This window comes from Tursiops truncatus, chromosome 20 (assembly GCF_011762595.2).
Source record: "Tursiops truncatus isolate mTurTru1 chromosome 20, mTurTru1.mat.Y, whole genome shotgun sequence".
In the NCBI taxonomy this organism is placed as follows: Eukaryota; Metazoa; Chordata; class Mammalia; order Artiodactyla; family Delphinidae; genus Tursiops; species Tursiops truncatus.
Window position 1 is genome coordinate 31,025,676 of NC_047053.1, and position 26,582 is coordinate 31,052,257.

The 26,582-nt window shown below is 38.0% G+C and overlaps 1 protein-coding gene across 2 annotated transcripts in view; it reads right to left on the minus strand.

Moving 5' to 3' along the window:
* Positions 1 to 699: 699 nt before the first annotated feature.
* Positions 700 to 26,582, minus strand: part of PPM1D (protein phosphatase, Mg2+/Mn2+ dependent 1D) — a 54,285-nt gene continuing 28,402 nt past the window's right edge. For both annotated transcript variants that reach the window (XM_033847079.2, XM_019945482.2), the window contains exons 3-6: positions 26,378 to 26,502; positions 12,934 to 13,124; positions 6,654 to 6,896; positions 700 to 2,186 (exon numbers count right to left, since the gene is read on the minus strand). In XM_033847079.2, the coding sequence (XP_033702970.1) occupies positions 1,629 to 2,186; positions 6,654 to 6,896; positions 12,934 to 13,124; positions 26,378 to 26,502 (1,117 nt within the window). In that variant the 3' untranslated portion in view covers positions 700 to 1,628. The remainder of the gene's footprint in view (positions 2,187 to 6,653; positions 6,897 to 12,933; positions 13,125 to 26,377; positions 26,503 to 26,582) is intronic.

Consider the following 26,582-nt stretch of genomic DNA (forward strand, 5'->3'; position numbering starts at 1 on the left):
GAGCACGGGCTCTAGGCACGCAGGCTTCAGTAGTTGTGGCACACGGGCTCAGCAGTTGTGCTCGCAGGCTCTAGAGCACAGGCTCAGTAGTTGTGGTGCACGGGCTTAGTTGTTCTGTGGCATGTGGGATCTTGCCAGACCAGGGCTTGAACTCATGTCCCCTGCACTGGCAGGCGGATTCTTAACCACTGCGCCACCAGGGAAGCCCTCAATTAATCCTCTTATGGAAAACTGGTGTGCTTCCAATTGCACAGTTCCTAGGATACTGTAGGTGCATGGTCAATGTTGAATGCATGGATTAACTCTTCAATGTCTCATTTAGAGTCCTATTCTAAATTAATAAATTTAAAAAATTTCTCTTTGTAGAACAATTTATCACACCAAAAGAACATACTCTTAGTATTTTGGTATTAGTTCCTTTTAGTTTTTTCTTATATTACCAAATAATAATTTTATTCATTTTTAATTGCTACATAATATTTCATCAAACTCTTATAAGCCACAACTGATCTAACCATATACTTATTATTGTATATTTAGCCTGATTTGATGTACTCTAAGTTAAAATTAAAAAGTCAAGATTGCAAAAATAAACATTACATGTATTTTAAGTTGTTACTCTAAAGCTTGATCATGGCCTAACAAAAAGTTAATATACACCATTTAAACAAACCACTAACAAAAATCCAGCAACATCAGTAACAGTTCACTGATTTTATTAGATGAACAAACATGTCCATATAATCAATGAAAACCATAGGATATATAAAATAATTTAAGAAATGTTGGGAATTAGCAGCACCATCCGTTATTGACATAGCAAGAAAAACTTCACGTATTTTATGCAAACACTAGAAGAGGATATAGCTACTTTTAAGACCTACTAATGCCACTGAATGCCTGGGATGATTGAGAAGGGCATCTTTTTAGGCAAACCTACCTCCTTCTACTTCAAAGATTTGGTGAGCAAATCTGATGATTAATGTTTAGAAAAAATGCTACTGAATGAAATAAGAGATACTGCATAGTATTTTAATTAGGACAAGGAGACTAAAACCCAGCTGCTTTTGCATGGCTCAACACTTCTGCTTCTATGAAAAATTTAGTCTGAATTATGAAATCAGAAATAAAGAATAATTTTTAAAAGACACTAGTTGTCTCTAAGAAACATTAAGTGGAACACAGGTCACTATGAAAATACATCACTTTTCCAGTTTGCTTCATAATTTACTTTAAAAAGTTGTGTAGTTTTCATCACAAGTGACTTATACAAATTTCTTAATAAGCATATTTAAAAGTTTAAATGTACTTCTAAGATCGAATAGATTCTTTTGATTTTTTTTTAAACCTTTAGCCCTGTTGTTACATTTACTGTGTATCAGAGTAAGAGACTGAGTTTGTGTGAAGGATACAAATTTACACACATTTTATAGCAACTTATACCCTAACATCTACAAAATTCACATTTATAATACAAGCAAGTACAAGGCCAGGATAAAACTGTTGAATTCCAAAAAGTCAAACTGTATACTATTTTTATTTTGTCCCCTTAAAAAAAGTTCAACTTCGGCACCAAATTCAAAGAGCCCTCTTAGAAGTTTGGAAAAAAAAAAAATTCCAGATATATTTCAGCAAACACAAACAGTTTTTCTGTGCTGATGAAGTAAAGGATTTCCAATTTTCTTCTGGCCCCTAAGTCTGCGTCGCATGGTAAGTTTAACGGAGTTCTTTCGCTGTGAGTTTGTGGGGAGGCTTGCAGGCTGAGCACCACTACTTCGACTTAAACCATTTCGTCTATGCTTCTTCACAAGAGGGCCAGAGTTGGATTCTTCTAATGTCCTTTTGAAGTTTGTTGGAGGGGTTCTTTCAACTTCTTGAGCTTTCATTTGACCTGGGATCGACATCTTTAAATTTTTTTGGTCCATGATGGTGTTTGTTGAATTGGTAGGCACAAGGCCAACTGACAGGCTGTTATTCAAAGAATCATGTATCCTTAAAGTCAGGGCTTTAGTGCAATTTTCTTCAAGTGGCTCTGGATCTTTCGAGGATATGACTGCAGCCTGGACATTCCCTCGAGCTATCTCAGCTGGGACTTCTAAATAATTCTCTGAGAAGGCATTACTACGCATAAGGGCAGGTATGTGGTCCTTAGAGTTCAGCCTTGGCCATGGGTCCTCCTCCAGTGACTGAAAAACAAGAAGGTAAACAAAGTAAGAAATAATTTATCCTAGAATTCAGCGTAACCATTGGGGAAATGAAAAGATTTCATTAGAATAAGTGACAAATTTGTTTATTTGGGGGGTTTATTTCCTACTTTCTATATTTTAATTTCTGAATATTCAGTAGTGTGGAAAATGTGAAGTGCAACATTAAAGCAACTCTGTCATAATGGAAATTCAGACTGTTGCTTTGCATCCATCTCCCAAACACTAGGTACTGTTCTGTTATTTGAGAAAACAGGACATATGGGAATGTACTGAGTATGGCTGGGGCAACTTTCAAAGATATAAGTGAGGGCTTCCCTGGTGGCACAGTGGTTAAGAATCCGCCTGCCAATGCAGGGGACACAGGTTCAAGCCCTGGTCCGGGAAGATCCCACATGCCACGGAGCAACTAAGCCCATGAGCCACAACTACTAAACCTGCGCTCTAGAGCCCGCAAGCCACAACCACTGAGCCCACGTGCCACACCTACTGAAGCCCGCACACCTAGAGCCTGTGCTCCGCAACAAGAGAAGCCACCACAATGAGAAGCCTGCGCACCACAACAAAGAGTAGCCCCCGCTCACTGCAAAGAGAGAAAGCCTGCGCACAGCAACAAAGACCCAACACAGCCAAAAGTAAATAAATAAAATAAATTTATTTTTTTAAAAAAGATATAAGTGAAAATCATATGGAAACTTTCAGGTATTGTTTTTTAAAAAGCTTCACAGGAGGTTCAGATATGCACCACTCCTTTAGGTGTAGTGCCTCAGATCTATATGTATTCAGAATATCCTCCCATCTCCAGACAGATAAGAACATTCTTCCTATCAAATACAAATCTTCCACTATAATATTTTAGAAAAACATTGCTTTAATACTTTCTTAAGTACAAATTTTAAGCATATATACTATCTCTTGCCCAAGTGTGTAACATTTCCCTCAATCATTTCCTCTCTCAATCAAATCAAATTTATTAAAATAGTAATATATTCTGAAGAGCCCAAGTAAACCATTTTGTAGAATGGTAAACAAAGACATATTATCTGGTCGCCCTCTGATATAAAATCCCCTAGGAATAAACGCCTTTCGAGAAAATGCTCTATAAAAAAGCATATTTATAAAACTAATGTTCCCTTTAACGTTTCTAGATTTAAAAAGAAAAAGGCAAATTGAAGCAATCAAACGCATTTCAATTTAACCATGTAACATGAACATGCTTTACTGAAAAAAAATGAACTTTAGGTCCAGTGGAGGCTAGAGATGAGAAACCCTAAAGTTCCTATTTTGGTACTGCCCCAAATAGAATGCTGCTACCTTTTTTTAAAAAAAACTAAGAATATATTCTTCCTTTCTGGGGTCATTGGCTCACTTATTTATTTTATACTACATGGTTTACTGAAAGCCCAATTCTTATCTGTTTTAACACTGACTAGATGTTGGGCAGCAACCTTATTTCAAAATACCAGTGTTGAGAACGGATAACAGGACAGTCTCTGTTCTAGAATATTTACATCTGGCTTTCAATGATATCAACAACAACTTGTCTGTGAATTTATCCCCACTGCATTAGGTTGATTCCAATGCCTACTACCCTGATCACAAGCATGTTCTGACTGACCACAGAAAACTAGTCATTAGTAATTTTTGACTAAAAGTTCATCTTGGTTTAATATAGAAAAAGGATTTGCAACAAGACCAGGCAGCAGATAAATTCTGTAGACAGAAGGCTTCCTACTACCAAACAAGCACATCACTAATTTAGGCACAAGAAGAAAGGTACTAATCAAGCCACTTACAGAAATAGAACATATTGCTCTAGTTTATGCAACAACGTTAGACATTAGATGGAATTCCTTTACAAAAGAAAAACAATGGGATGATGTCAGAGTTAACACAATTTATTGTAATTTCCGTTGTGCTGTGTCTTTTTAAATTCACAAATTATTATTCTGATACTACAGGTGCATTGGCTTTTCTTCCCCCACTTTTTCCTTGAACTTTTCCTTCTCTTTTTATTGGCATTCTGTGGAAATACATTGCATCTGTTAGCTCAGGCAACTGCCTAGACTTCCTAGACTCATCCAGATTAATGACTACTGTATTGCTAAGCCTTCTTACATGCTCATAAAACACTTGTGATATTCAGAGGTTACGTCCTAAAAACTCACACTTTAAAAGTTTCACTACTTCAGAGATCAGCTTTCTTGAGAGCTCCATATATTTTACAATGCAACAGTAAACAACTAATTACAAGTTGTGTCTAGAACACAACTGAAACTAAGTGTTAATCCTCTGGAAGAACTCTTTTCCTAATTCCTCCTTCCTATAGCTCTTGGCTTATTTAAAAAACAGCTAAATTTAGTTTTGCCCTAAAGAAAGGGTAAAGAAATCTGTGCCATAGTAATATATCACAAACAGAAGTATTTCTACTATTATCTGTCCGAAAACAAGGATTTGACTACCGATTTAGCTTAGATTCAAACAGAAGTTGAATCTTCTGTTTAGATTCAAACAGAAGTTCACATGTCTATAGATAGATAACCTAGTCTCAAGTGCCTAGTCTAAATGTGGGTAGGTCTTAAAAACCATTCAAAATCAACCAAAATGTCATTTATATCTAGATGTTACTAAACATAGGATTACTGTAACAATGAAATACATCAGAGATACTTGTGAGTAGCCATGGTTAAGATAAACAAACAAAACACAATCTTTGGGGCAGAGATTTGTCTTTATTTACTTGTTAGGCCAGAGCCAACAATACTGATTGTTCTGAACGGCTCTAAATATTCTTTCATATTTAGGTGGGGCCAGATGGTTAACAAACAAGCACGCCTACATATAAGTCAGTGCATACATAAATCTCCTAAGCTTTACTTTAGTAAAATTGTTAGATCATTATTTTTCAGAATTTTAAAGTATGTTTTAAAAATTATTTCTAGGTGCAATTTATGTTCAATTTTACTAATGCCAATCCACAGACGGCAATAAGTTTTGAGATCAATATTAAGAGTATTTATTCCTATCACAATATCTTCTATCCCCTCATCCTTACCTCCACCTTAACGCCTCCTTCTCTGTACTGCCTAAAGTTCAGTTATTCAAATACAAACACATTAGGAAACACGAAAGTAATGAATACATTCAAATACAGAAACCAGCGAATTCTCAAATGAACATAAGCTCCTTCATAACACTCAAAGAGAATGAAGAGACTTTAAAAGATTTCAATCTGCATTATTATTCAAGAGTTTTCAAAGCAAAGAAAGCTTTGACAAGAAATTCTTTTAAGAAAATAAGCATAAAATATTAATTTGTCAATTTCTAAATGAAGAGTCCATGTAAGGAAAATTAAGTTGCCATATATATAGTGAAGTAAAAGATAGGGAAGTGGTAATAGTAAACTTCCAAGTACTCCATATAGGATCACAATACCCAAAATTAAATAAATTCTTTGTACTGTGTAGCTTTGAACATCTTAAAAAACTGCCTGAATACATGACATAAAATTCCACTGTGGGGGCTTCCCTGGTGGCGCAGTGGTTGAGAGCCCGCCTGCCGATGCAGGGGACACGGGTTCGTGCCCCAGTCCGGGAAGATCTCACATGCCATGGAGCGGCTGGACCTGTAAGCCATGGCCGCTGAGCTTGCGCGTCCGGAGCCTGTGCTCCGCAACGGGAGAGGCCACAGCAGTGAGAGGCCCGCGTACCGCAAAAAAAAAAAAAAAAAAAATTCCAGTGTGTTTCCCATTTTATTGGTCATTCTTCTGAAAGCACGTTCTCAGAAGGCCAGGTATATCAAAACAGTTATCCATATTACTAATTATTAGCAGGAAAAAATTGGGATGAAATCAGAAAAAGGGAAATACAGTAGCATTTAAACTTGTTTATTTCACAGCACATCTTAAATTCATTCAATATTAACATGGATAAGAAATAGGAATGATGTTTATTATCCATGTTAATAGACAACCAGTTCTAAAGTCTTATATCCTAAGGTCCAGTTCAGTCTTGATTCTGTATGATCTTATTCAAACTGCTCAATATCTCAGTTATATTATCTATAAAATGGAATAACATCTGCACTATTTAGCTTTCAGGGTTATGAGGTTCAAATGAAATACCACATATGGAAGTGCATCATAAAAAATGCTTACAAACTTTCATACTATCAGAAGGGAGTCAATAAGTTCCAAATATTAATATTGTTAATATTCTTCAGGGGCCATATCTAATCACTTTTCTATTAGGTGCTCTACATACAGCTGGCATTCAGTATAGTACCTATGTGTAGATGGCCTACTGACAATAAGTTACATGGCAAAGATCTATCACTTTCTTGACGGTAGCTCAAATCTGAAATTCTATTATATAAAGAATCTGAAAACTGTTTTCAGGTAATACTAACAGAGAAATTCTATTACAACTTAAATTCTAGAGAACTGTGTACCTTGACTGGTGGTGTAGAACACGGAGAAGAAGTCATCACGCAGGTTTCTTGACTATTATAGGAAGGGCTATCAGTCAGGTTCAGATAGAGCTCGTCTTCATTGGTGAAATCTCCCTGAGTGCCCGCTCCTGGAGAGATGCAGATTACTATGGCACTAGTATTATCTGCTCGAAGCATACGCTGCCTCCAGCGGCCTAGAGCTCGATTCACAAGCATTTTGGCACAAGACTGTCCATGCTCACCCTGTTTTTAAAAGAATAAGAAGGAAGATAACAACTCAGACCTTGCTGCCACTACACCTGTATCAAGTGAAAAATCACGTGTTCAACATGGCCTACATAAACAATTAAAATTTCAAACTTTATCCACAAACCCCATAACTATGCTAAAACAGTATTGCTCTGAATTAAAAAAATAATAAGACAAGGTCTTATCCTGTGGTTAAATTTCACCTGTATTTTTATCTTTTTGGTAGCAAACTTGGTCTTCATTGTAAACTTACTCAGGAAAAGTTATACAGAAGTTATCTAAAAAGGGGAAGTAAATATCAAGTTATAATAGATAAACAATTCACAAATGAAATAATCACACATGGCAAAAATACTCATTGCAAAGGGCCAATTTCCTCCTAAAATAAGAGCTTCTGCAAATCAAAGACAATCCCAACATAAAAACTGTCAAAGGATATGAACAAAATTCAGAGACAAGGAAATAAAAGTGGTCATTAAATATATGTATACATATTGACATATATAATACATACATAGATATATGTATATATATTGACATATATATACACACATAGCCATTTATAGATATATAAATGGCTAATGTCACTCCTATGAAGAAAAAAGCAATACAATGAGTGGTTATAGTATAGAGATCAAATACATACAAACAGAGTAAAAAAACAAAAAAAAAATTAAATGAACTTGTGTTATACAAATAAATGTGGCTTGGAATAAAACTTACAGCATCATACATGGATTTAATAACTGCTAAGTTTCAAAGAACAGAAAAGAAAATGATGTGCTCCAGAAAAGAATTACTTATCTTAAAAAATACCTCTAGAAATAACTGAATAATGAAAATGAGTGGAAATGTTTGAAAAAGAAATGTGTCATGAACTATAAGGGGAAAAAAATTTTAATTAATATGTTATTTTATGTAATGTAATAAAATATATTAATGTCACAGGGAGCTCAGCTCGGTGCTCTGTAGAGACCTAGATGGACAGGATTGGCGGGTGGGAGGGAGGTCCAAGAGGGAGGGGATATATGTATGCATATAGCTGACTCACTTCATTGTACAGCAGAAACTAACACAACATTGTAAAGCAACTATACCCTAATTTAAAAAATGCATATATTAATGTATTGTAAGTACAAAATATTAATGTACTATAATGTATACTATGTAATAATATATAATGTACTACCATACTATAAGCACTTTATTAAAAAAATATATAACGTATATGTCATTTAACTGTCAGCTATATGCCTCAAGTTTATATATTGAAACCGGATAAAGAACTGGGCTTTTTTCATTCTTTCCTTGGGAAACAGGGAATCATTTTTATTTGGGATTGTCTGATCTTGGTCATATTACAGTATTCCAACACATTAATGATGGCAAACTGCAAAAAACTCCTCTCAGCTCCTTTAAAATCTTAATATTAAGCCATCCTTGCATTCGCAAGAAAAGTACCACTTTGTAAAGATGTTTTTAAACATTGCTTTGTTCCCCCCTTTCTAATATGAAAAAATATGCACTTCACAATTGATGAAAGGCAGCATTAATCTGTAATCCATGAATCTATTACATTCCCCAGTGTACGTGTTGCACCACTCTCCAAATACTAGCTCACTGAGAACTCACTGAAGGACTCCTTTACCTTTCCCTTTTTCAGTGTGCCTGTTTCCCTCCCAGCAAAGCTCCGTAAAAAAGAAATCTACATAAGCCATTTCTACTACCTTACTTGCATTTTCCCTCAGCCCACGGATTCTGTTGATTTGGGCCGCCCTTAACACTGTGTCCTTTTCTTCCACCCTACTGTCTCACTAGGTGATGTCATAAATTGTCACAACTTTAACTCCTGTTAACACTGAAATTAGCATTTCCAGGCATTGCCTTTCAGTAACTGCCTACTGAAAATATCTATCTAGATGAACCAAAGGCATGTCCTGTTCAACATGCCTATATGAATTATCCCTCCCTCCCCACAAAATAATGTGTTTCTTCTTGATAACAGCTTCCAGCCACCACTAAGAAGTTGGGGTGTCATAATATTCTCCCTCCTTAAAACCCAAGTTCTGTCAGTTCTACCACTTATGTATTTTTTTTAACATCTACATTTCTATTTACTTACTTACTTACTTATTTATTTATGGCTGTGTTGGGTCTTCATTGCTGCGTGCGGGCATCCTCTAGTTGCAGCGAGCGGGGGCTACTCTTCGTTGCGGTGGCTTCTTTTGTTGTGGAGCACCGGTTATAGGTGCGCGGGCTTCAGTAGTTGTGGCACAGGGGTTAATAATTGTGGCTCACAGGCTCTAGAGCTCAGGCTCAGTAGTTGTGGTGCACGGGCTTAGTTGCTCCACGGCATGTGGGATCTTCCGGGACCAGGGCTCTAACCCGTGTTCCCTGCATTGACAGACGGACTCTTAACCACTGCCCCACCAGGGGAGTCCCATATTTCTTTTTGGCTTGTATGTGCATATGTTTTCTTTTTCTTTCTTTTTTTTTTTAATCCATTGCTGCTTTAGCTCAAGCTTGCAAAAATTTTCATTTGGAACATAACAGCAGCTTCCAAAGAGGAAGCCTAATAGATCCATTAATAAAAATCAAGTCAGGGACTTCCCTTGTGGTCCAGTGGTTAAGACTCTGCACTCCCAATGCAGGGGGCCAGGGTTCTATCCCTGGTCAGGGAACTAGGTCCCACAAGCCACAACTAGACCGGGTGCAGCCAAATAAATAAATATTTTTTTAAAAATTAAAATCAGGGGACTTCCCTAGTGGTCAAGTGGTTGAGAATCTGCCTGCCAATGCAGGGGACACGGGTTCGAGCCCTGGTCTGGGAAGATCCCACATGCCGCGTAGCAACTAAGCCCGTGAGCCACAACTACCGAGCCTGCGTGTCTGGAGCCTGCGCTCCGCAACAAGAGAGGCCGCGATAGTGAGAGGCCCGCGCACCGCGATGAAGAGGGGCCCCCACTTGCCGCAACTGGAGAAAGCCCTTGCACAGAAATGAAGACCCAACACAGCCATAAACAAACAAACAAATAAATAAATAAATAAAATTAAAATCAGGACTTCCCTGGTGGTGCAGTGGTTAAGAATCCTCCTGTCAATGCAGGGGACACGGGTTTGAGCCCTGGTCTGGGAAGATCCCACATGCCGTGGAGCAACTAAGCCCATGTGCCACAACTCCTGAGCCTGAGCTCTAGAGCCCACGAGACACAACTACTGAGCCCGCATGCCACAACTACTGAAACCCTCATGCCTAGAGCCCATGCTCTGCAACAAGAGAAGCCACTGCAATGAGAAGCCCATGCACCACAATGAAGAGTAGCCCCCGCTCACTGCAACTAGAGAAAGCCCGCGTGCAGCAACAAAGACCCAAGGGAGCCATTAATTAATTAATTAATAAAACTAAAATCAAATCAGATACTGTCAATAGGAATCAACATGTGAAGAGACGCAGAGACAGACCTTATAAATATGATTCCATTCATCAAAATTCACCTTCTCTCAGGGATTCCTCACTAATCACTCACTGCTGACACCCATTCTCTTTCATTGCCAACTTTGCATCAGTTTAATTTAGTAAGGGGCAAGATGTTTTTCCTATACCTCCTAATAAATAGAATTCTCACATCCATTATCATCTGCCCTCTATTCCACCCTGCCACGAGTATGCTTTCTAAAATGCGTATCTAAAATGCAGCTTTTCAATACTTTCCACTACCTGACTATTAAGACTTAACTTCATAACAGACCATTCAAAACCTTTTTGCCTCCTGTCTTCGAATCACATCAAGTTACTTGTGAAATCTGAATGTGCTGTACTTGTCTCTTCCCTCTGACTTTACACATTCTATTCCTTTGCCTGGAAAGCTTCACTCTCCTCGCTTCATCTCTTTACCTGGTAAATTCAACTCCACCTTTAAGACCTGCTCAAATACCACTCTCATCCATGAAACTTCCTTAGGCAGTCCTCATAAGTTTCCTATCTTCTCCCTCTCAGTTCTCAACACTTGTTATAAATATTGTTAGATGAATGCTTCCTTCAATACTCATTCTAAAAACACTTAGGTGTTTATGACACTTAGGTTCTCCCAACCCAATAAAACTGGCTTTTGGCTTCATCATGCCACTGAAATGTTTCTCTCTTCCTCTCTCATCATTAAAGAATTCTAAATCCAATAGACATGGAAATTCCCTGGCAGTACAGTAGTTAGGAGTCCGCGCTTTCACTGCCAAGGGCCCAGGTTTGATCCCTGGTAGGGGAGCTAAGATCCCGCAAGCCGGCGTAGCAAACAAACAAACAAACTCCAATAGACAAAATAGTCTTTATTTTATTTAATCTTTCTTTTATATCTGACATCACTGACCAAATGCATCATGCTAGCCCCAAGTTTGTAAAATTGAATAGATACATGACTCTTATCTTTAAACAACTCACAATCAAATGGTACTGATAGCTAGCTATATATCCTATTTGTAATAATATGGTAAATGCTAAGCAAGGACCATATTCTATTCACCTTTGCTTCCTTTGTACCTAGTGCCTAACATGTTAGTTGAGGGAATGAATGGAGGCAATTTAATACAAGTTCTTTCATGTTGCCTCCTTATCACCCCAAAATATAGCTTTACCATTCCTCCCATCTTAGAAAAAGATAATCTTTTCCAAGGAGCCATTGATTCCAGTTACTTCAATGTGCTCTGGACCTTCATTCCATCAACATCCTTTATTTCTCTTGTTCTGTCAATCTTTCTTGTAAGACTATAAAACTGCTTTCAAGACCCTCACTATCTTTTCAAGCTAACAATGGCACATTCCCTTGTCTTCCTTAACACTCACTACATCTATTTCCTAGGCTCACAAAGTACTGTTTCATCATCACTCCAGTCTGCTAGCTAATGCCCTCATCACTTCAACCGAAACTCTTCATCCTTGAAGGTCACTAATAATAAAAGATCCTAAATGTAAAACCCAATACCCTGTTTTCATCCATCTGCCTCTACTTCTTTGTAGAATTTGACATTGCTGGCTACTACTCCAAAACACTCTCTTTCCTTGCCTTCAATAACATTGCACTTTCCAAATCTCCTTACTTTGTCATTGCTCAGAATGAAGATCAACTTTTAAGCAAGCCAGGAAGGAAAGAAAAGAATTTTCTCATTGATGGTTGTTTCTAGGTTTGCAATTGACTAAAACAATATAGGTGGCATAGAGTTACCACATGACCCAGGAATTCCACTCCTAGGTAGATACCTGAGAGATCTGAAAACATGTCCACACAAAAACTTGTACATGAATGTTAACAGCAGCATCATTCAAAATAGCCAAAAAGTGGAAACAACTAAAGTACCCACTGACTGATGAATGGATGGATAAATAAAATGTTATATATCCATCAATGGAAAATTATTCGGTCATAAAAAGGAATAAAGTACTGATACAAGCAACATGAATGAAGCTTGAAAACATTATGCTTAAGTGAAAGAAGTCAGACACAAAAGGCCACATATTGTATGATCTCATTTATACGCAGTATGCAAAACAGGCAAATACATAGAGACAAAAAAAATTAGTGGTTGCCAGGGAACAGGGGTGATAGTGAATGACTGCTAATGGTTATGGGGTTTGTTGGGGGCAGTGATGAAATGTTCTGGAATTAGTGGTGAGAGTTACATAACTTTGAGAATACCCTAAGAAACACTGACCTGAATACTTTAAAAAGGTAAATTTTATGGAATGTGAATTATATCTCAATTTATAAAAAGAAGGATCAGTGAGGGTTCCATAGGCCAGGAAGTCAAGGGCTGCTCATAATGAAGTCAGTGGCTGTATGTTTTGTTATCTAGTTTCATTCATCTATTTCCTGTCTTGTTCTCCTAATAAGCTTCAGAAATCTATATTTTACTTTCTTCTACAGCCAGGGCAAATGCAAAAATCTACTCAAGGTGAACATCCTTAGTTCATATTCAAGACCCCTGACAAAAGTACCAGAACAATGTGTAGATAATAATATCGAATTGAGTTATTTCTCACCATCAAGTATTTTTTCTCCTCTTGGTCCTGGCACATTGAGATGGCATCTTGAGGTGGAATCATATTCCAAAGACCATCACTCCCCAAGATAATATACTTGTGCTTCTGGGGATCAAGAGTGTGGACACTTGTGTCTGGTTCAGGTGACACCACAAACTCACCACTGAAGAAATCATAGCTCCACAAATCACCTGGGGAGCAGGAGGCAGAAAAAGCAAGAAGTATTATTTGCAAGCTAGTAGTATCGTATCAACAGATTAAAGAAGAAAATCTACATGTTCATCCCAACAGTTGCAGAAAAGCATTTGATAACATTCAAAATCCATTCATGATTTAAAATAAAAAAGACTTCTTAGCAAACTAGAAATTTGAAAAGGTAACTCCCTATGAACCTGATAAAAGTATGCCTTCTATCACCACTTCTCTTCTAATTCTATATGAGGGATCCTTCTCAACACAGTAAGATAATAAAAATAAATGATATATGTGAATTGGAAAGGAGAAAATAAAACTATCATTACTTGAAGATAATTTTATTTCTACATGGGAAACCAAAAAGAAGTTAGATAAATTATCAGAACAGGAACACTTAGCAAGGTTGTTAAATACAAACCCAATATATAAAAGTCAGCTGTATCTCTATATAATAGCAAGAAATGGAAAATGTAAAATTTTAAACAATTCCATTTATAACAGTGAACCAAATATCAGGTACTATGAAATTTAATAAAAGGTGTGCAAATCTTTTATGGACAAGATTATACAATTAGATTCCAAAGACTATCTAAATAAGTGGGGAAATAAACTATAATCAAAGATAGGAAGAGTTAACATTATGAAGATGTTAATTCTTCCAAAAATAACCTATAATGTCAATGTAATTCCATCCAAAATCCCAAAAGGACTTTTGTAGAATCTGACAAGCTGATTCTAAAACGTATAGGAAGGATCTACTCTATATACAGCACAGGGAACTCTACTCAATACTCTGTAATGACCTACGTGAGAAAAGAATCTAAAAAAGAGTGGATATATGTATAACTGATTCACTTCGCTGTAGAGCAGAAACTAACACAACATTGTAAATCAACTATACTCCAATAAAAATTTTAAAAAATATATTTAAAAGTAGAAAAAAATAAAATGTATGGGGAAGAGCGAAGGGCCAAGATTAACTAAGATAACTGTAAAAAAAGATAAAATGTGGAGACGTTGCTCTACAAATAAGAGTCCTAGTGGCTAACTGAAAACCTCCTGTTAACCCCCTAGGTCAAGAAAATACCTACATCAAAACTGAAAGGATGGGTGCCAGTCACTTGGAAGAAAATTCCAGAGATAAAAATGAGGATTTTTATGCTTTTAACCTACCTAGCCTTTGGAGATCAATGACTAGCCTTTGGAGATCAATAGTTCACCCTTTCAGTGAGCCAGTAAAAGAAGATTCTTAAATAATTATCTTCCTTCTTGATTAGCTCCACATAAAACAATGCCTAACACTTCTGCTTTTTAGACGTATTAGATGTACACCTCAAAATGTTCAACATAAAAGAAGCTTTAGTTGACTCAGGTCATCTAAAAGATCAATAAAACTGAAATAGAAAAAAAAATTTATAGAAACCATCTACTCTTTTGTGATACATAAGATAAATAAGTAGGACAATATAATCTCTTCTGCGTCCAAAAACAGGAAGGAGGAGACAAGAAGGAGAAAACATTAATTTCCGCCTCTTTTATTTGTTGTGAAATACTTTGGGGAAAGACCTAATTAAGAGCAAAAGGTTTTCAGACAAGAGGATAAATTGTTTTTGCCGCTGTTAAGCAGGTCTGACTTTTGCTAAACAAGAGGAAGCTCTTTGTCCTCTCCTTTCCTTATTTAAACGTCATCATACCTCTCATCAGAAATACTGGCCAATCCAAATATGCTCAGAGTCCAAGGAAAGAATAATTCAAATCAATTACTCTACTCTGAAATAGCAAAATTCACTGCTAAACCAGCCTCTTGAAAGGGGCAATTCATCCTTCAGAGTAACAAAAGAGAACACATATGACCACTAAAAGCTAATTATAATCCAGGTCACCTCACAAAGACACATTTATTTCTTTATACCAGTAAAACAAAACTCCCTGGTTGATGAAACTATAAAAATGAACATGGATGGAAACAGTTAAGATAAATTTTAAGATAGCAATTACAGGGTTCATATGTGATGCTAAAAGCTTTCAAAAGCAATTTGCCCCCCAATATTTGAAATTAATATTGCCACTCCAAGTAAAAACATAAATTCATATAAAGCAGAATCCTTAATATGTCTAAACTTAAAATCTAGGTTAAAAAAGAAATTCCAATTTTGAATCTAATGCAAACTATATGACCTCAAAGAAGGGTCACAATTTCTCATATATAAACTAACATTAATATTGTTATAAATTTGAAAATATTTTAAAATAAGTTACTTGTTTATTTCACATGGCACGAAAACCAAAAGATACAAAAATCTCCTTTCCCATTCATGTCCTTTCTGGTTCTCCACTTAGGGAACAACTATTGTCCTTATGTATCCTTCTAGAGATGTCTACGGATATATACCCAATATATATGTATACTCCTTCCACAAAATTGTCCTCTCAAGCTCGCAACTCCGAAATCACTAGCCCCCAATATGTTGCCAATCTCTTTTTTCTTTCTCACTAAACCTCAATACATTTCCAGAAGAAAGGCACATTTCTCCTAACTTAAATTTCTGAAACTGTTTTTTAAATTAATTATTTGTTTATTTTTAGTTTTTGGCTGGGCCACGTGGCATGGGGGATCTTAATTCCCTGTGAACCTGTGCCCCCCTGCAGTGGAAGCATGGAGTCCTAACCCCTGGACCGTCAGGGAATTCCCAAACTCTATTTTTTGTTTTTCATAATATTTACTGGAACTTCCCTGGTGTTCCAGTGTTAAGAATCGCCTTCCAATCCAGGGGACACGGGTTTGATCCCTGGTCAGGGGACTAACATCCCACATGCTGTGGGGCAACTAAGCCCATGCACCACAACTACTGAGCACGTGAGCCACAACTAGAGAGAAGCCCGTGCGCCACAACAAGGAGGCTGTGTGCCGCAACGAAAGATCCCACATGCTGCAACAAAAATCCCATGACTAAGACCTGACGCAGGCAAAAATTAAAAAAATATATTTAAAAAAATAATAATATTATTATTACCTTATTTACTTAGCCTGCACTGGGTCTTTGTTGCAACATGAGGGATCTTCAGTTGTGGCATGAGGACTTCTTAGTGGCGGCACGTGGACTCTTAGTTGCGGCATGCAAATGCTTAGTTGCAGCATGCATGCAGCATCTAGTTCCCAGACCAGGGATCAAACCTCAGCCCCCTCTTTGGGAGCGTGGAGTCTTACCCACTGGACCAGGAGGGAAGTCCCCCCAGATTCTGGGTTTTGAATGCGATTGCACTGAACCTATAGATTACTTCAGGGAGAAATGCCATCTTAACAATATTATATCTCCCAACCCAATAACATGTATCTCCTATTTAATCTCCTGAGCATAAGGATATTCTCCTATGTAGCCACAGTCAGAAAATTTCATGTTGATCCAGTATTGTGTAATATAAAATCTATGTTCAAATTTCCCCAGTTATCCCAATAATGCCTTTTTTATTTTGGCCGCACCACGTGGCTTTCAGGATCTTAATTCCCCCAACAGGGACCGAACCCAGGCCCCCTCAGTGAAAGTGCCAAGTCCTAACCCCTGGATCACCAGGGAATTCCCGCAATAATGTTTTTTTAATATCCAGGATCCACTCAGGGATCATTCATTACATTCAGTTGTCATATTTTTTAGTTGTTTTTAACCCAGAACAATTCTCTAGGTTTTGTGATTTGTTTTTGTCATTCATGACACTGACAGACAATTGTCAAAAGAGTCCAGGCCAGTTGTCTGCAGAGTGACCCTCAATTTAGATTTGTCTGACTGCTTCCTCGTGTCCGCAGGCTAGATATAAGGGTTTGTGTTCAGGTTAAACTTTTTTTTTGGCCAGAATACTACAATGCTGAAGTCATAGCCTTCTTAGTATGTCACATTAGGAGGCACAAAATGTCAGTCTGTCCTATTATTGGCAATGCCAAGCCTGATCATTCAGTTAAAGTGCTGCCTACCAGCACTGTAAAGATGCCCTAAGTAATCTATACAGTGATAGTTTGAGATTGTGTGAAATATCCTATTCCTCACCAAAATATGCCACATTTTAGCATTCATTAATGATTCTTGCACGAATCAAGTGCTATTGTCACGGTTGTAAACTGATGATAGAATTAGGACACTAACTACATTTATTAGTTGTCTTCTCTAAAGAAGAACTTTCCATTGTTCTCTCTACCTCTTTATAATCTTTTTGTACCAGTATGGACTTAGGGATTCTTTTTTTCCTCATTATACTATAACTTATTCCTGTTATCGTTTTGATGCTCAAGTTGCTTTATATTTGCCGGTAAAAGTCCCTAGAATTTGAATTTTTAATGAACTCACCATATGATCTGTATTCATAGCTAGATTTAGGAACAGAAGATAGAGCCAGTTCCCTTATTTTGCCAGTTCAGGTAATCTACATGGCTTTATCTGAGATCAAATGAGTAAGAATCAGAATTGAACTAAGAATTTTATTATTGGCCTAGTGTTTGTACACCATTATAGGATCACAGGAATGTCATTCCTCTATATATTAAAGGGAGGGGCCTTGAACATTGTGGCAGAGGTTGGTTGCCTGCTCAATGGCCATTTCCCTTTTGTTTTCAATAGGGGCACTGGAGTGATACCAGATGAGAAAGAGGCCTTTCTTCTGGTTTCAGTATGTTCTCTGCTTGCTGCTGGGGCATACTGCAGCCAGCAATGTGCAGGACACCTAGTGGTCCTTATCCTAGGGAATTTCAACATTCCTCCCCCACCCCCCTCCAGCTCTGTGAGTGGCTTCCCGTGGAGAGCTTCCCAGCAACTTTTGCCTCACCTAATCCATCCTCAAAACTGCAACCAAAATCATCTCTTTAAAACACAAATTTAAGATTGACGGTGGTGATGGTTGCACAACAATGTAAACGTTCTTAATACCACTGAACTGTATACTTAAAATGGTTAAGATGGTAAATTTTGTTATATGTATTTTGCCATAATTAAAACACACACACACACCCCTACCTAGTTATGTTTCCCACCCCAACTCTGCAATAGTTTACTCTTGCAGAACTCTTAACCACAGCCTATAAAAATGCAGTATTTTCTGACTTTATCTATGCCTCTTGTTCCCATATCTTTGTTCCACCTACCCTTCATCAGAGTCCCTTATATTCACCATGCCTCCTCCTATCACAGAGCTGTTCACAAATGCAGTTCCTATGCCTAGAACACATTTTCTTCTTCTATTAACTTTTAGTAATTCTTAAGACCTCAGCTCAAACATCACTTCTCTGGCCTCTCCGGTTAGGTAAACTACTCCCATTTTAAGTTCCCACTAACAGATATACAAATAGTTAAGAGTTGTAATGTTTCAGTTCTTTTTGTGATCATTTGATGAATGCCTCTCCCCTCTCTAAACTGTAAGCTTCCATGAGGGCAAAGACCCTGTGCTTGGCACATACTGCACTCAAATATCTGTTCAATGAATAAATGAATTGCAAGACTCACATGCAATTCCATCGGACAGCCACTAGGAGACACCTTTGCTACATTTGCACTCAGGTAATTTTGATCATCATCAGTACAAATTTTGATAAGCAAACTTCTCTCTTTCCCAAAAAACTGGAAGAAAAATGACTATTAACCATAAGAGTGGTGCTAAATTCTATAATTTAATTTACTATGGGCCAATAAGAATTACCATGCAACAAGTTAAACTTAAAAAGAAAGCTAGAGGGCTTCCCCGGTGGCGCAGTGGTTGAGAGTCCTCCTACCGCTGCAGGGGATGCAGGTTCGTGCCTCAGTCCCGGAAGGTCCCACATGCCGCAGAGCGTCTGGGCCCGTGAGCCATGGCCACTGAGCCTGCGCGTCCGGAGCCTGTGCTCCGCAGTGGGAGAGGCCACAGCAGTGAGAGGCCCGCGTACCACAAAAAAAAAAAAAAAGAAAAAAGAAAGCTAGAACTTAAATAGTTAACTTTTTTCCCCCCAAGTGCCAAAATAAAGACAGGAAAAGTAATATGACAAAGCATTTCTTTCAGCTTAAATGTTCAAATCTAAAGGATATTCTCTTTTAAATGCTGTACGCCTTAAACTTATATACAGTGCTGTATGTCAGTTATATCTCAATAAAGTTTAAAAAAATAAAAAAGATATTTGAGAAAATATGTGATAGAAAAATAAAATCAAGAGAAAAAGCAGAAGCAATTTTTTTCCATTACTAAAACAAAACCATCTCTCCCACGTCTTTTTATATGAAAATATTCATTTATTTCCATACATTTGTTTACAAAATTATGTTACAATAATGTAATTGTCATAGGAAATAACTATAGCAATTGTATTTTATCTCCTACATGGAGTTTTCCCTGGTCTAGACGATCTTTCCCATCAACTGTTATTATTTCTTCCCTTTTAAAAATAACAGTAGCAAACCCTCTCTTGACGCTATTCTTTCTACTCCAGCTAAAGCCCCATCTCTTCCTTCCCAACCTAGGAAGAGTGTCTAAAACTTGCTATATCAAAATTTCCCCTTCTCACTCTTTCTTGAACCAACTCCAGTCACGATTGTGGTCTCAATATCCACCAAAAGCTACTTTGTCAAGGTCACCAATGACTTTCACATTGTTAAACCCAAAGGTCACTTCTCAGTCTTTCCTTTACCTGAACTATCAACAGTATTTGAAATTTTTTTTTTAATTGAGGTATAACTGACATATAACGAAATACCTTCTTGAAACAGTTTCTTCTCTTAGCTTTCAGGACACTCTCCTGAACCTTCTTGTATTTTACCTGTGGCTCTTTCTCAGTCTTGTTTTCCCTGTTCTTCCATTCATGCCCCCACCTCTTAACAGTGACAGTATCTCAGGGCTCAGTCACTGGACCCTTCCCTTTTCTTTTTTCCCCCCTTTTTTACCTACACTCAATCCCTTGATTCAGCCACAGACTGATATCTCTAGCCTGGCCCTCACCTAGTCAATTTTCATAACCAGAAGCCCAATGGATATCACCACTTTAATGTCTGATTAGCACCTTGAAGGTAAGTTGTCCAAAATTGAACTGACCTCCCCCTGCTACATATACTCTGGTCTTTGCTACATCAGTTAATGGCAACTCCACCTTTCAAGCTGCTCAGTTAAAAAAAAAAAATCATAAAAAGGACACTTTATATTTGTTGTTCCTTCTGCCTAATATCTTGCCCCAAACACCCACAGACCTTGATGCCTCATCTCTTCACTCAAATGTCATCTTTTCAGACCTCCTCTGACCATCCCATTTATTTATTTGTTTGTTTTATTTTTGGTTGTGTTGGGTCTTCATTGCTTCTTGTGGGCTTTCTCTAATTGCAGAGAGAGGGGTCTACTCTTCGTTGCAGTGCACAGGCTTCTCATTGTGGTGGCTTCTCTTGTTGCAGAGCATGGGCTCTAGGCCAACGGGCTTCAGTAGTTGTGGCTCGTGGGCTCTAGAGCGCAGGCTCAGTAGTTGTGGCGCACAGGCTTAGTTGCTCCACGGCATGTGGGATCTTCTCGGACCAGGGCTCAAACCCGTGTCCCCTGCATTGGCAGGTGGATTCTTAACCACTGTGCCACTACGGAAGTCCCCTGACAATCCCATTGAAAATTACACTCCCACCCCCACAACGTTTCCTGCTTTATTTTTCACATTAGCACTTTTTACTATATACCACAATATATATTCTACTTATTTATTTTAGTTTATCATCTGTTTCCCCTCACTAGAAAGTAAGTTCCATGGGTCCAGGAATTTTCACCTGTCCATTGCAGAATCCTCAGAACCTAGAGCAATACCTGGCACACAGCAGGCATTTAATAAATATTTGGTGAATGAATAAACAATCACAAAGAAGTGAGGACTCTGTATGTGGTTTTATCCATTTTTTTTAAGTTTATTTCTTTTTTGGCTGCATTGGATCTTTGTTGCTGTGCACGGGCTTTCTCTAGTTGTGGCAAGTGGGGGCTACTCTTTGTTCTGGTGCGCAGGCTTCTCTTTGCGGTGGCTTCTTTTGTTGCTGAGCATGGGCTGTAGGCACGTGGGCTTCAGTAGTTGTGGCATGCGGGCTCAGTAGTTGTGGCTCACGGGCTTAGTTGCTCCGCGGCATGTGGGATCTTCCCAGACCAGGGATCGAACCCCTGTCCCCTGCATTCACAGGCGGATTCTTAACCACTGCGCCACCAGGGAAGTCCCTGCCAGCCTATTTTTAAAAACATTTCATCTGGAGATCATTTCAAATGTATAAAGCTATAAAAATAAAACTATGACAAAGAACACCGATCTTTACTCAGATTCATCTATTGTTGACATTTTGCCCCATTCGCTTGTTTTCAATCTACATATATATAAAGATTCTGGGGCTTCCCTGGTGGCGCAGTGGTTGAGAGTCCACCTGCCGATGCAGGGGACACGGGTTCGTGCCCCGGTCTGGGAAGATCCCACATGCCACAGAGCGGCTGGGCCCATGAGCCATGGCCGCTGACCCTGTGCATCCGGAGCCTGTGCTCCACAACGGGAGAGGCCACAACAGTGAGAGGCCCGTGTACCGAAAAAAAAAAAAAAAAAGATTCTGTGTGTATATATAAAAAATATTTTAAATAATGGTCCTTTATCCCTAAATACTTCAAAGTGTATTTTCTAAGAATAAGGACACTGCAGTTATCAGCTTCATAAATTTATATTAATATAATATTTACCTAATATACCGTCTACCATCCATATTCTGAATTATCAGATGGCCTAATAATATCCTTTATAGGATCCAGCCTAGGATCAGGAATAGCATATACTTGTAACATTTCTTTTCTTCTTCTTTTTTTCTTTACTTGTAACATTTCTTTAACCTCCTTTATCTAGATTGAGGCTATGCATTTTTGACCAGGGTACTACATAGGGGATATGTGTACCACACATCTGGAGGCATACAATGTCCAACTATTCCTCATTAGTGATGGTAACTGTCATCACCCAGTCAAAGTGTCTGATTTCTCTACTCTCTAATTACTATTTTTTCTCTCTGGCAACTAAAAGTAGTTAAACAATGCTAATATCTTGCTGCCTAAGTATTTTTGAATATTTGTATAATATACAAAATCGAGGACCACGCACATTATTTCTTTCTCTAGGTAGTTAACAAATGTTGAAACTAAGCTAAGAAGAAAAACAGCATCACATCAATCAAGATCTCTCTCTCTAAATACACACCAATCTATTAATCAGTATCTTTTGTATTGATAAATACATTTCACCAACAACTCATCTAATGCTATTATTCAGTCTCCATTTCCCCACCCTTACACCATCCCAATAAAAACCAACAGAGTACATAAAAGAGAAACTTGACCTGGTAGCAGTTCATAAGAGAAATATCTAGAGATCTGAGCTTAATAAGCCAACTAATGTGTTAAGATTACAAAAAGTTAATGACAGGATTCTTGGACTCCATTATTAGAAGTACAATGTTCAGGTAGCAGGAACTAAATATTTCCATTGTACTTCAAACTGGTCAGACCACATCTTGCAGTGTCCTCAATTCCCAAATCACGTTTATTGAAGGAAACATCTAGAGGAATACGACAAGAATAATGAAGGGTCTGAAATTAGCCTAGAGAAACATGCTAGCCAATTCTGAATAGGTAAATGACTGTCATTATGCAAAAAGAAAAGGAAGTACACTGCCCTGTCTGAAAGCTTCATGGAAGCAGATTTTAACTCACAGAACTGTCTAATAATACAAGAATTTCTACTTTGAAACATTAAGGAAAGGTTACTGAAGATATTCAAGCAGGTTGAATTACTTCTTGTCTGAATTACTCCAGAGCTATATCTGAACTAAGTAGGAATGTCTGAAACAGGAAAACCAGTTGGTTTTTCTGCTCTTTTTGCCACTCCATCACCTGTTCCTTCTCTTCCTCTCCACAATCACTTAAGGGTTTCAAGGCTTACTTGAAATGCTTGGCGCACACACACTTAACATATACAAAATAAATTGGCATCTACTTTCTAAACTGAAGGTTCACCTTACTTTTGAACCTGGAGTAAGACCTTGCCCTCAGTCCGTGTTGAGTTCCCCACAAAAATTCCCTCTATTTCTTTAGTAATATTAATTCCTTGCCTCCCATGCCTTCCTCCTAAGCTCACTAATGTTACAAATGGCAACAGTTAACTGGAAATTTACCATCTACCTGAAGTGTCAATAGCAGCTGACTATCTGTCATCCACCTTGCCCCCTTTTTCTCCTTGCTAACAATTGGAGGATCAATTATATCACATGTATACTATGAATGAATGGCTTGGGAAACGCAGACAAAAATCTGTAAAATATGTAAAGTGCTTAGAATACTGCTACAGGTCCCTAAATGGGACCCTGGCCTCCAATTTTATTACCCTATAATTTTAGCCATTATGATCTTTTAAAAACAAGCTGGATCAGCTAAAATGATCCTTTAAAAACATACTGGATCATGTCTCTGCCCTACTTCAGTACACAACAGTAATAAAAACAACTAACATTTACAGAGCACTTACTATGTGCCAGGCACTATTTTAAGCACTTTACACGTGCTAAGTTACCCAATACTCATGACAGTATGAAGCAGGCCCCACTTTACAGCTGAAAAAACTGTGCCACAATATATTAAGTAATTTGCCCAAGTTTGTACAGTAAATAACAGCACTGGGATTGGAAACTAGGAATTTTGGCTCCAAAGGCTACCTCTTAACCACTATGGCTTACTTCCTCTCCTATTCTTCAATCCCTTCCCAAAAGCATTTAAAATAAAATTCCTTATCATGGTCTAGAAAGCCTTGCAGGATTTAGTTTTTGCCTACCACTGGTAATGTCTTCACCAAACTCCTTACCTTAGCCTGCGCCACCCTCTTAATCAGGCAAGTGTCCTCATCCCCGCCTTCATCTTACACCTCTACCTCCTCTCTCTCACACTGGCTTCATTCTTGGTCCTTAAAGACAGCAAGTCCTTTCCTTTCTGCATTAGGATTCATTGCTAACAAACAACAATTTCCAGCTCAGGTTAACCTAGGCCAAAAAGGCAACTCAGAAGAAAATCAAGTAGCTCACACAGTAGACAAGAAGCTGGAGAACCAGGCAAGGAGACAGGGCAATTCCAAACAACTAGGCAGGAAAACCCAACCACATCAATGAGCACTGCCAAAGGAGGTCAGTATCACTAGGATGAATTCATTCCAACCACGTTTTTGGTTTTTAATGTTTATCCTTTCTAGATTCACAGCTCAAAATCATGGAACAGGGAATCTAACTGATCTAGCTGGGGCCATATGCCTGACCTTTTATGTTTTATAAAAGGACCCTGAATAGGAATGTCTAAACTAAAACTGCACATAGTAGGGGAGATACAGTTTCCCAAAAGGAAGTCAGGGCGTTATTCAGTAGGAAAAAAGAATATATGCTACACAACCCGCACCACCATCCCTCCAAAATCAAATGTCCACTAATTGCCTAACAGCCTTTGCAAGTGCTATGGCTTTGCTTTGACTTGGCCCCTTCTCCTCCTTTTAGGTCTTACTCACTCAAAATATCACTTTTTAAAAGAATGTTCCTTGGGCTTCCCTGATGGCACAGTGGTTAAGAATCTGCCTGCCAATGCTGGGACACGGGTTCAAGCCCTGGTCTGGGAAGATCCCGCATGCCGCAGAGCAACTAAGCCTGTGTGCCACAACTACTAAGCCTGCGTTCCAGAGCCCGTGAGACACAACTACTGAGCCTGAGTGCCACAACTACTGAAGCCCGCGCGCCTAGAGCCCGTGCTCCGCAACAAGAGGAGCCACCGCAATAAGAAGCCTGCGCACCGCAACGAAGAGTAGCCCCCGCTCACCGCAACTAGAGAAAGCCCACGCACAGCAATGAAGACCCAACGGAGTCAAAAATAAATAAATTTATTAAAAAAAAATAAATAAAAGAATGTTCCTTAATCATCCTCTCCAAAGTAGCCCTCCTCTGCTACCCACTATCCCTCCCACCAATCAGTGGCATATCATACTGTTTAATTCCTTTATAATGCTTTTTAAAATAATTTTCTCACTTGTTTATTATCTATTCTCCCCATTAGATTATAGGCTCCATGAATATTGGGACTATATGTATATGATCACCAAAGATGAACAAAGATAGTAACATGATAGGTAGCATGATCTTTTAAAAATGCAAATCAGATAATGTTACTCCTTAGCTTAATATCCTTCAATGTTTCCCAGTGCCCTTAGACTAGAATGAAAACATCTGTGGCTCATGTTTGCCTCCTTAACTCCTGCCTTTTGATAATTCCTACAACAGGCCACGCTGTTTCCCAATTCAGGAACCATGCCTAGAATATTCAACAGGCTCTTCACAAGAATAACTCCTTCTCAGCCATCAAATCTCAGATAAAATAACACTTCCTAAAAGGATCATTTCCATCACACTATCTAAAATAGCTTTTACCTTCTAAATTATTCTTTATCATAGGACTTTCATATTTCCTAACCTGTAATTATTTCATTTACAAGCTTACTTTTTAAAAAACTAAAGTATAATTGACTTGCAATGTTATATTACTTTCAGGACAAGTTTCCTTCTTTATTGCCCATCTCCCCAACTACTTAGTCTTGCTCCCTGAGGGCAGAGTCTATCTGTATAATCTCTCCAAAGCCTAAGGCAGTGCCTGGCACCAAGTCAGTTCTCAAGTATCTGTTAGAGGAAGAAGGAGAGAAAGGGAAAAGTGGTGTTTTCTAAAAGAAATTTTCCTTAGAAGAAAATTTAATTAGTACATCCAAGGTAAGGTATTTCTATAGCTATAATCCTCTAGCCTTCCTTTCAAAACCAGGTAGAACAGAAAATAAGCATGTTTATTTTGTCATGTACAATTTACTTTGCTAGCTAATGAAAAAAAAACAGCTTTGAAGGCTCTGAAGAGAAATATGAAGGGCTGAAGTAGGGAAGGACATTTAGAAATAGTTTTAAGGCTAACATCAAGCCTAGGCATACATTTACTTCCCTAGAAATAAATGGGAACTAGCAAAACATTGAACATAACTCATGATCAAAGAGCAATTGGCACTGAAACCCATACTTTAATTAGGTTTTCAATCATTTACTATAATTAGGTTTTCAATCATTTACTATAATGTCATATTTATACCTTCATTATGTGCCAAATGAGGGTTTAATTCTCAGTCTTCTCTTTTATTTTACCACCATATATTATAGAAAATCCAAGATGATTTCACCAAATATTAAGTCCTACTTACCAAGTGCTCTTGCTACTGCCAGAAATGGAATCTGGTCAATGACTGTGCTCCTTCTCACAGGTCCACTGTGAGTGAGCCGAGGTCGTTTCCAAACTACACGATTCACCCCAGACTTGTTCATCACGCTAAAAAATAGAGTTCACATAAATACTCTAAATGATTAAAATATAACAACTAAAGTAGTTTAACGTGTTAAATAGCTAAT